Source organism: Balaenoptera borealis (genome assembly GCF_965194805.1).
Source record: "Balaenoptera borealis genome assembly, chromosome: 7".
Taxonomy (NCBI): Eukaryota; Metazoa; Chordata; class Mammalia; order Artiodactyla; family Balaenopteridae; genus Balaenoptera; species Balaenoptera borealis.
Window position 1 is genome coordinate 13273843 of NC_138864.1, and position 12016 is coordinate 13285858.

Genomic DNA, 12016 nt, shown 5'->3' on the forward strand with positions numbered 1-12016 from the left:
GTGTAGCCCCTGCTCGCCACAACTAGAGAAAGCCCACTTGTAGCAACAAAGACCCAATGCAACCAAAAATAAATGAATAAATAAATAAAGAAGACAATCAACAGATGCTAATACCAAGATGACAGAGATGTTAGAATTATCTGACAAAGATTTAAAGTATCCATTGTAAAAATGCTTTAACAAGAAATTATGAACATTCTTGAAACAAATTTGAAAAATAGAAAGCCCCAACAAGTAAATAGAAGATGTAAAGAAGAACCCAGTGGAAAATTTAGAAGTAAAAAACATAATAACTGAAATTTTAAAACTCAATGGATGGGACTTCCCTGGTGGTCCAGTGGTAAAGAATCCGCCTTACAATGCAGGGGACACAGGTTCGATCCCTGGTCAGGGAACTAAGATCCCACATGCCGCGGGGCAACAAAGCCCACGTGCCACAGCTACTGAGCTTGCATGACTCAACTAGAGAGCCCATGTGCCACAAACTACAGAGCCCACGTGCTCTGGAACCTGGGCGCCCCAACTAGAGAAGAGAAAACCCGCACGCCACAACTAGAGAGAAGCCTGTGCGCTCCAAAGAAAGATCCCGCATGCCTCAAGGAAGATCCTGTGTGCTGCAACTAAGACCCGATGCAGCCAAAAATAAATAAAAATAAATTAATAAATAATAAATAAATCTTAAAAAAAAAAAAACTCAATGGATAAGCTTAATGACGAATGGAGAGGACAGAGGATCAGGGATCCAAAAGGAAGAACAATAGAAATTACCCAATCTGAACAACAGAGAGGAAATTGACTGAAAAAAAATAAACAGAACCTCAGGGAATATAACAAAAGATCTGGGCCTTCCCTGATGGTGCAGTGGTTAAGAATCTGCCTGCCAAAGCAGGGGACACGGGTTTGAGCCCTAGTCTGGGAAGATCCCACATGCTGCGGAGCAACTAAGCCTGTGCGCCACAACTACTGAGCCTGTGCTGTAGAGCCCACATTCCACAACTACTGAAGCCTGTGCTCTAGAGCCTGTGCTCTGCAACAAGAGAAGCCACCGCAATGAGAAGCCCGTGCACCACAATGAAGAGTAGCCCCCACTCGCTGCAACTAGAGAAAGCCAACACGTAGCAACAAAGACCCAAAGCAGCCAAAAATAAATAAATAAAATAAATTAAAAAAAAAAAAAGATCTAACATTCGTTTTCATCAGAGTCCTGGAAGAAGAGGAGAAAGAGGGCAGCTGAAAAAGTAGTCAAAGAGATAATGGCTAAAAACACCCCAAATATAATGAAAGTCATAAACCTACAGATTCAAGAAAGTGAGCAAATCCCAAAGTGAATAAACCCCAAGAAATGAATGTCAAGACACATCATAAGCAAACTTCTTTTTTGTTTTTTATGGCCATGCTGCACAGCTTGTGGGATCTCAGTTCCCTGACCAGGGATTGAACCCGGGCCATGGCTGTGAGAGCACCAAATCCTAACCAGTAGACCACCAGGGAACTCCCATAAGCAAACTTCTAAAAACTAAAGACAAAAATTGTTCAAAGCGGCAAGGCAATTAATATGAGAGAGGATTTCTCATCAGAAACCATGGAGACTAGAAGGAAGTGGCACAACATTTTTCAAGTACTGAAAGAAAAGAACTGTTAACTCAGAATTCTATATCTAGCAAAAATGTCCTTTAGGAATTAAGAGGCAGTCAATACATTCTCAGATGTAGGAGAACTAAGAGAATTTATCACCAATAGACCTACCCTAAAAGAACAGCTAAAAGAAGTTCTCTAATCAGAAAGGAAATGATAAAGACATCTAAGAACACCAGGAAGGAAAAAATAACACAGAAAGCCAAAAATGTTCTCAAATAAAATAGAATTTCTTTCTCCTCTTGAGTCTTCTAAAGTATTTTTGGTGGTTGAAGCAAAACTGATAACACTGTCTGATGTGGTTCTAAATGTATGTAGAGGAAATATTTAAGACAAATATATTAGAAATGGAGAGGGTAAAGGGATGTAAAGGAAGGTACATTTTTCTACACGTCGCATGAACTGATAAAATGATGACACCAGTAGATTATGATAATTTATGTATATATAATGTGATACCCAGAGCAACCACTAAAAAAGCTATACCATAGATAAATACCAATGGTAAAAAAACACCATGGATTTAAAAAATGAAATTATAAAAAAAGTTTTTAACCCACAGGAGGGCAGGGGAAAACTTAAGCTCTAACTTAGTAACAATTACATTAAATGTAAATGGTCTAAATATACCAATTAAAATATGGAGATTGGAAGAGTGGATTAAAAAATACACGACCCGACCATATGCTATCTACAAGAAACTCACTTAAAAAATAACTTGTAAGCAGATTGAAAGTAAAAGAATGGAAGACATACATATAAATTCAAATATTAATCAAAGAAAAGCAGGAGTGGCTATATTATTATCAGATAAAGCAGACTTTAGAGCAAAGAAAATGACCAGAGTCAGAGACACACATTATATAATGAAAAAAGGGTCAATCCACAAGGAAAACATAGCAATCCTAAGTGTGCATGCACCAAACAACAGAGCTGCAAAATATGTGAACAAAAAACTGATAAGATTGAAAGAAGAATAGACAAATCCATCATTATAGTTGGAGACTTTATCATCTCTCAAGAGTTGATTGAAAAATAGACAGAAAATCAGCAAGGATACAGAAGGACTCAACAACACCATCAACCAACAGGATCTAATGAACATTTATAGAACACTTCACCCAACAAAAACAGAATGCACATTTTCTTCAAGTGCCCATGGAACACATACCAAGATAGACCATATCATCGGCCATAAAACAAATTTCAACAAATTTAGCAGTACTGAAATCATACAGAGGGAATTTCTCTAACCACAATGGAATCAAACTAATCAATAACAGAAAGATAACATGGAACGACACATTTCTAAATAATCCATGGCTTAAAGAGAAAGTTTTTTTTTAAATTAATTAACTAATTTATTTATTTGGCTGCATCGGGTCTTAGTTGTGCATGTGGGATTTTCGTTGTGGTGCATGGGCTCTTCATTGTGGCACAGAGGCTTTTCTAGTTGTGGCGCGTGGGCTCCAGAATGCACAGGCTCAGTAGTTGTGGCACATGGGCTCTCTAGTTATGGCACGTGGGCTCTAGAGCACATGGGCTCAGTAGTTGTGGCACGTGGGCTTAGTTGCTCCATGGCATGTGGGATCTTAGTTCCCTGACCAGGGATTGAACCCACATCCCCTGCATTGGAAGGCGAATTTTTAACCACTGGACCACCAGGGAAGTCCCGAAAGAGAAAGTCTTGGGACTTCCCTGGTGGCCCAGTGGTTAAGACTCCATGCTCCCGGGACTTGTTATGCAGTAGGACCTTGTTGTTTATACATTCTATATATAAAACTTACATCTGCTAACCTCAACCTCCCACTCCATCCCTCCCCCAACCCCCTCCCCCTTGGCAACCACCAGTCTGTTCTCTATGTCCATGATTCTGTTTCTGTTGCATAGATAGGTTCATTTGTGTCATACTTTAGATTCCACATTTAAGTGATATCATATGGTATTTGTCTTTCTCTTTCTGACTTACTTCACTTAGTATGATAATCTCTAGTTGCATCCATGTTGCTGCAAATGGCATTATTTCATTCTTTTTTATGTCTGAGTAGTATTCCATTGTATATATGTATCACACCCTCTTTATTCATTCATCTGTTGATGGACATTTAGGTTGTTTCCACATCTTGGCTATTGTGAATAGTGCTGCTATGAATATAGGTATGCATGTATCTTTTTGAATTATAGTCTGGATATATGCCCAGGAGTGGGATTGCTGGATCATAAGGTAATACCATTTTTAGTTTTCTGAGGAACCTCCATACTGTTTTCCACAGTGGCTGCACCAGCTTACATTAAGGGAGATTTAAAAATACACCAAACTCAATGAAAACGGAAATACAACATATCAAAATTTGTGAGCCACAGCTAAAGCAGTGCTGAGAAGGAAATTTACAGAAGTAAATGCATATACTTCAATAAAAAATAACGAAATTTTTAAAAAGCAAATGCATACATGAGAGAAGAAAAAAATTCTCAAACCAATAATCTATACTCCCACTTCAAGAACCTAGAAAAAGAAGGGCAAAATAAACCCAAAGCAAGTATCAATAGAAGGAATTAAAATTTAAAGATAAGACTAGAAATCAGTGAACCTGAAAACAGAAAAACAATAGAGAAAATCAATGAAACTAAAATATGGTTCCTTGAAAAGACCAATAACATTGACAAACCTCTAGCAAGACTGAAAGAAAAGAAAGAGAGAAGAAACGAATTACCAATATTGGGACTGGAATAAGGGAAATCACTACAGGGTCTGCAGACATCAAAAGGAAAATAAGGAAATATTATGAACAACTCCACACACATAAGTTTGACAACTTAGAAAAAATAAACAATTCCTTGAAAAGCACAATCTACCATAATTCATCCAATATGAAATAGTTATTTTAATAAGCCTATAATTATCAAAGAAATTGAATTCATAATTTAAAAACTCTAGAAAAATAAGTGTCCAGGCCAAGATGGTTTAACTGGACATGTCTACTAAACATCTGAAGAAAAATTAACACCAGTTCTACATAAATACTTCCAGAAAACAAAAGAGGAAACACATCCCAATTCATTTTCTGAATCCAGTATTACCCTGATACCAAAGTAGACAAAAGATGGTACAAAAAAAGAAAACTACAGACCAATATCCCTCATGAATATAGATATAAAATCCTTAACAAAATATTATCAGATAGAATTCAGCAGTATATAAAAAAGAATTATATACCCTGACAAAGTGGGGTTTGTTCCAGGAATCCAAGGCTTGTTCAATGTCCAAAAATCAGTATAACAGACTAATGAAGAAAAAAAATCATATGGTTGTATCAGTTGATGCAGATGAAGCATTTGACAAAATTCAACACCTATTTATGGCAAAAACTCCCAGAAAAATAGTAATATGGGGGGACTTCCTTTACTTGTTAAAGAGTATCTGCAAACAACTTACAGCTAACGTTATACTTGATGATGAAAGACCGAATGCTTTCTCCCTAAGACTGGGAAGAAAGCAAGGATGTCTTCTCTCACTGCTCTTATTCAACATAGTGATGTAAGTTCTAGTCAGTGAAATAAGGCAAGAGAAGGGAATAAAGGGCATATAGATTGGAAAGGAACAAATAAAACTGTCCCTATTGGGAGTGGCTAAAGCCTGTTCTTAAGGCTGAACTTCTGGAATCGGGGGAATGGAGGGAAATCAGCAGGGAAATCAGAACCTCAAGTCTTGAGATGGAGAAAGCCCCAGCACAGAGGAAAGCGGGGGTGTGTGTGTGAATTCCCTGGCGGTCCAGCGGTTAGGACTCTGAGCTTTCACTGCCAAGGCATGGGTTCTATTCCTGGTCAGGGAACTAAGATCCGACAAACCACAGGCCAGAAAAAAAACCCCAGACAAACAGAGAAAGAAAGAGCTCGACCCCAGAGCCTCCCTTAGGTGGCCACACCTGACCTGGGGTCCCAGGGTGCTCAGCAGACTTTTCTGTTCCGGTGTTCCTTAGAAGGCGGGGCAGAGGGGGTGCAGGGAACGGACACTGGGGTGCTGTGTGTCCAGGCCAAGGGCTGCCAATGGCAGGGAGGTCCTGGGCTGGGGTCCAGCTCTGGGCTGGGGAGACAGGGTCTTTGCCCACCCACCTAACTCTAGCATATGGGGGAGGTGGGGTGGGAGAGGGTGCAAGGGTTAAGGAGGGGGCTTCCCTGGTGGCGCAGTGGTTGAGAGTCTGCCTGCCAATGGAGGGGACACGGGTTCGAGCCCTGGTCTGGGAAGATCCCACATGCCGCGGAGCAGCTAAGCCCGTGCGCCACAACTACTGAGCCTGCGCGTCTGGAGCCTGTGCTCCGCAACAAGAGAGGCCGCGATAGTGAGAGGCCCGCGCACCGCGATGAAGAGTGGCCCCCGCTCGCCGCAACTGGAGAAAGCCCTCACACAGAAACGAAGACCCAACACAGTCATAAATAAATAAACAAACAAACAAATAAATAAATAAATAAGTAAGTAAATAAATAAATAAATAATAAAGTAATTTAAAAAAAAAAAAAAAAAAAAAAAAAAAGGGTTAAGGAGGCCATCCCAGCCCCTCCCAAACCCAGGCACACAGGGGTTAATTGAAGCTGGGGGTGGGAGGGAGGAGGGGCAAAGGGAGGCCTTGCGGGGAAGGGGAGGCCTTAGAGAAGGGTGAGACCCTGGTTGAAGATGGTCAAAAGGTACAAACTTCCTGTTATAAAATAAATAATTCATGGAGATGTACAGCATGGTGACTATAGTTAATAATGCTGTATTGCATATTTGAAAGCTGCTGGGAGAGATCTTAAATGTTCTCATCACAAGAAAAAAAAATTGAAACATGTTGACATATGTGAACTAGACTTATTGTAGTGACCATTTCACAATATATACAAATATCAAATCATCATGCCGTCGTTAATTTTATTGGATTATAGTTGATTTACAATGCTGTGTTAGTTTCAGGTGTACAGCAAAGAGATTCAGTTATACACATACATATATTCATTCTTTTTCAGATTCTTTTCTCATATAGGTTATCACAGAATGTTGAGTAGAGTTCCCTGTGCTATACAGTAGTAGGTCCTTGTTGGTTTCCAATCATTATGTTGTACACTTGAAACTAATATATGTCAAATATATCAATTAAAAAAAGGGCCAAGAGGGAGTTGAGGTCCTGGGGGGAGGTGATGGGGCTGCGGGGAAGGGGGTCTGCCCTGGTGGGAGTGAGGCCCTGGGGGAGGCGAGGGCGTGGGGGAGGGTAGACAGTGCAGGGGTGAAGTCCTGGGGGTGAGGCCGTGCGGGGAGGGGCAGAGCAGCCCTGCTGGAGGGGACCTGGACCCCATTCCTTTCAGGATGCCATGAGCTGGGTGTGGCAGCTGGGACTCCCAGGGGACAAGAGAGCTGGGGGAAATCTGAGAGGTGTGGTTAGCTCTGTAGTCCAGTCCCAGGTGAATACTATCCTACTGGGCAGCTCACTGCCCCACCTAATTGAGGGCAGAAATAGGTTTCACACTGATTCCAACTCCATTTCCACTGGAGATAAAATCACCCCAGTGGGCGGTCACTTGACACATCAAGGGTGAACTATGAGGTAAGGCCTCAGCCCCACATGTGCCTCATCCCAAGCCCCCCCTCCCCCCCAGCATCCCCCAGGCCCACCTGTCCTGGGGGCCGCTCCCGGGGACAGACCCTCCTGTGTAGCAGGCTGACCCTCTTCCTACACTTTCACAGGTGCGGGTGTCAGATGGGCCTTTAATATCCAGAAAGGCCAGGAATCCACGTCAAGCGGCCCAGGCACTCTCGTGCACAAACACACTTATGCATACACACACACACACACACACACGCATGCATGCATGTGCACACACTGACATGCACACACATGCACGCTCTCACACACTGGTCTGGGTGCTCTGGAAGTCTAAGCATATAGGCTGCTGTCCTAGACTATGAGGCTTCTTCCTTCTCACCATTGCTCTTTTGCAGTTTTAGGAAAGGGGCGACTGAGAACCACAGTAGAACAGAGCTGACCAGAGAAGCGTTTGTCTGGCCGGTGGCCCAGCGTGGCCTGATCGCCCCTCATCTGCCGACCCACGCAGAGCTGTGGGAGTGGGAGAGGCCTGAGTCCCTCGCCCTGTCCCTCGCCTCGGCTCCTGCAGATGGGCCAGTGGTGGTGGCTCCTGGGAGCCCTGGACTCCCTCAGGTACCCCACCAGGAAGTGCCCAGACCCCCCTGGGCTCTTGGCTCCCCTGTACCTACCGACCAGATTAGAAGCAGCAAGAGGTGAGGGCCCAGCTTCCATCTCGTGTCTCACCCCTATGTGCTCTACCTCCGGGTAAGAGTGGAACCCTAACTCACCACACAGAGCGCAGGATGGGGACAGCTGCCCCCTTAGAGCACCAGGATTCTCTCCAGGGAAAGGGGCTCCTGACTCATTTTTTCCCTTTTAGCTCTAATCTGCCTGGCTGACCGCATCAGACACGGGGACAGGGTGCTGGTTTTGGAGCACACACAGACGCACAGGGGCAGGTGACAGCTTTTCCCCTGCCACTACCTGCCCAAGGCATGCCAGGCCCGGAAGACCCTTGGCCAAGCCACAGGACAAAATGAAGACATTCTGAAAAGGCTTCAAGGACAAGGGACCCAGGTGTGGCCCAAAGGATGGGGTGAACAGCAGGGGGCCCCAGTGCTGGAGGGTACCCCTATGTCCACACCCAGGCCTTTCCCTGAGCTCTTTTTCAATGCTGGGACCTCTCCACCCCCCAGAAAACCAAAGCTGGCGTGCTGTGGGCTGAAGGGAGTGGGGCTCTTGTCAAGAGGGTACACGGCCTCCTCATAAGGGCTCGGCTGGCACGGCCGGCTCCCCTCCAGAGGTCCAATGAGCTGCTTGGGCTTCTGGAGGCTAACAATGTCCCAGGGCGAGCCCACCACGCACGCCATCTGAAGCACAGACTGCAGAGTACTTTTTTAGGTGGCGTGTGTTGGGGGAAGTGGGAGCAGGGGACACTCAGAAACCAGGGTGTGTCTGACACAGTCTGCAACAATGATGACTGGCGAGGCCAGGCCAGAGGGAGGACGGCGGCTCAGCCTCCCCTGTGCAGGCTCTGCGTGAGGAGGGGCTGCTTCCCAGGCAGGGCGGAGACGCCTGGGGCGGAGCAGAAACAATGACACCACACAGGCCCAAGGATAACTTAGTTTATGGGTCAAGCCAAATGCAATGCAAAGTTGTTTTCGTTATTTTTTTTTTTTAACCAAAATAAATAAATCAGATCTGTCCCTGTGACAGGTCAGGGGAGCTGGCCCCTCGGCCTAGTGACGCCCCTCACTCCTGCCCCTCCTCTCCCCCTTCTGACCAGCTTTGGCACAGCAGAGAGAAGGATGCTTCGGAGTCTCCATCGTGTAGAAGGAAAGAGGAAAGGAGGTGGAACTGGAGGTTAACGGAGGGCAGGACCCAGACGAGCAGCCTGCGCCCCGGCCCTAGAGCCCCGAGTGGCGCTTCCCGCCACGCACACCCCACGGGCCCAGGCGCCACCCAGCCCCAGGCGGGTGGAGTATGCACGGCCCCTGTGCACGGCCCGGGACCCTCTCGAGGGGAGGACGTGGACGCTGGAGAGAGCGGGCCCGCCCTCTCTGTGCAGGTCAGTCTCGGGCCATCTCCCACCAGCCACCCCTCGGCAGCGCCCTCCGCTCACTGCACGGCGAGGGCCCTGACAGAACCCTCCCAGCCCACAAAGCCTCTGACAGTGGCGGCTCCTCCGAGGGGTCTGGGGCGCAGCCTGAGGAGAGGAAGCCACCCTGCTGGGTGACAAGGACCGCCAGCACAAGGGCATGCCACATGAGGCCGGTCCTGGGGGTGATCTGGGGGGGTGAGGGCAGGTCTGACCCTCCCAGGACACCTGCGGGGACTCCCTCTCCCCCTCCCGCTCCCCACTGCCTCCATGAAGGCTGCTCAGCTGGACAGAAGTCACAGAGCCTGGGGGGCAGCCGAGCACGTGAGGGGGAGAGCAGCCTAATTCCTAAGTGAGCGAGGGGGCGTGTGTGGTGCAGGGACGGGCAGGGGTGCGGGCAGCGCGGAGCGCTATTCTTTAGTGGAGAAGCAAGGGGCAGTCGTGAGGCAGCCCAGGCAGCATCTACGAGAACTTCTTGAAGGCGTCCAGGTCGAAGGCCGTGTCCAGGAGGCGCTGCAGCTCCGTGAGGTGGGTCTTCTTGTTGCCGGTGGCTGGAGCCGCTGCTGGGTCCCGGCCAGCGTACCTGAGGGGAGCGACAGTGAGCGGTGACGGCGAAGGCCACCGAGGGGCCCGGGCCTCCTTGCCCTCCCCGGGCCCCAGCCGACTGCCCGCGGCCTTACCACACAGGCTTGGCGCGGTTGATGGTGGTCCGCAGCCTGGGCTTCACATAGTCGTAGTAGCCTTGGTTCTTGTGCTCCTCCTGGCACCAGGCCAGCTCGGCGTTGGGGTACTTCTGCACCTCCTGCAGCAGGAGGTCGAAGGGGAAGGGCGACAGCTGGGGAGAGAGAGAGGAGCTCCTGTCAGGAGAAGGTGCTCAGAGTACTGGGCGAGGCTGGTGTCCTAGAGGGGCTGGTGTCCCAGGTGAGGAGCTCAGTGACCCCTAAAGGATGTTCCGGAAACTCTGGGAAAGCTCTGGGGCCCAGACACCTGCAGGAGGAACGCCAGGACCGACCTGGGCACCACCTGCCCTCACCTGCTCGATCCTCGTGATGGCCACTTGCTCTGCCATATCCCGTGCTTTGCGCTCTCGGGTAAGATCATAGTACACTTTGCCGGTACAGAAGAGAAGTCTCTTGACGTTTTCTGGGTTTTGGGCTGCAGGGCCATCTTCTGGGATCACCCTCTGGAAGTGGGTACCTACAAGAGAATCCCCACAGCTGGGGGTTTGCTCAGGACTTGGCTGAGGGTGTCCAGGGCCCTCCCTCCACGAGGTGGGGCTGTGCCACAAATGACACCAGAACATTTAATTTCTGAGGGTTAGGGCTCTCCCCCTCTCGCCAGCCTGTGATGCCCTTGCATTAATCCACACTGAGAGAGCCTAACAGGCACAGTAGGTAAGGCCAGCCTTGGAGAGCAAGTGACATCGGTTCATTCTTCAGAACGACCTGTCTCAGACTTCAGGGACAACTAGGTCTAGAAGAGCATCCCATGACCACTCTGCTCAGACTCCTCATGAGTTTACAAATACTAAAACTTTCCACACTGGAAACTAGAGCAAATACTCAGATGCTCTAGTTGGGCTGGGACCATTCCCCTGCGAACAAGGCCGACTTCAGGAAGCTGCATTCAAAATGAGGGGTTCCCTTAGTGACACATAAGCAACACACAACATGCTCACATTCACGTACACACGCAAATGCCAGGATTAGAAGGAAACTACCTTCACACGAGAAAGGCCAGATATGAGAAACCCACTGTGAACATCGTACTCAAGGGTGAAAGACCGAAAGCATTTTCCTAAGACACAAACAAGGCAAGGATGTCCGTTCTCACCACTTCTATTCAACATAGCACTGGAATTTCTAGCCAGAGAAATTAGGCAAAAAAAAAAAAAAAAAAAAAAGAACTAAGAAGTATCTAAATTGGAAAGGAACAAATAAAATTATCTGTTTGTTTTACATGTAGAAAACCCTAAAGATTTCACATACAAAAAAAACCTGTTAGAACTAATAAATGAATTCAGCAAAGTTACAGGATAGAAAATCAACACTCAGAATTCAGTTGTATTTCTACGAACAATCCAAAAGTTAAGAAAAAAAAAATCCCATTTGAAACAGCATCAAATAAATAAAATTACTTAGGAACAAACTTAACCAAGAAAATGAAAGACTTGTACACTGAAAACTACAGAACATTACTGAGAGAAATTAAAGAAGATACCAATAAATCTTAGAGCTGGAAAAAAAAAAAAAAAAAAAGAAGATACCAATAAATGGAAAGTCATCCATGTTCATGGATTGGGAGACTTAATATTGTCATGATGTTAACATTATTAAAGCAATCTATAGATTCAATGCAATCCTTACCAAAATCCCAATGACAGGGACTTCCCTGATGGCGCAGTGGTTAAGAATCCGCCTGCCAATGCAGGGGACATGGGTTTGAGCCCTGGTCCGGGAAGATCCCACATGCTGCGGAGCAACTAAGCCCATGAGCCACAACTACTGAGCCTGCGCTCTAGAGCCCGAGAGCCACAACTACTGAGCCCGTGTGCTGCAACTACAGAAGCCCGTGTGCCTAGAGCCCGTGCTCTGCAACAAGAGAAGCCACCGCAATGAGAAGCCCGCTCACCACAACGAAGAGTAGCCCCCGCTCACTGCAACTAGAGAAAGCCTGCGCGCAGCAACGAAGACCAAACACAGCCTAAATAAATAAATAAATAAATACA

The 12016-nt window shown here is 46.8% G+C and overlaps 1 protein-coding gene across 5 annotated transcripts in view; it reads right to left on the reverse strand.

Annotated features, from left to right (window-relative positions):
- Positions 1 to 8801: 8801 nt before the first annotated feature.
- Positions 8802 to 12016, reverse strand: part of OGDH (oxoglutarate dehydrogenase) — a 75445-nt gene continuing 72230 nt past the window's right edge. For all 5 annotated transcript variants that reach the window (XM_082399740.1, XM_082399737.1, XM_082399741.1 and 2 more), the window contains 3 exons: positions 10322 to 10485; positions 9969 to 10123; positions 8802 to 9871 (listed from right to left, as the gene is read on the reverse strand). In XM_082399740.1, coding sequence (XP_082255866.1) covers positions 9751 to 9871; positions 9969 to 10123; positions 10322 to 10485 — 440 coding nt within the window. In that variant the 3' untranslated portion in view covers positions 8802 to 9750. The remainder of the gene's footprint in view (positions 9872 to 9968; positions 10124 to 10321; positions 10486 to 12016) is intronic.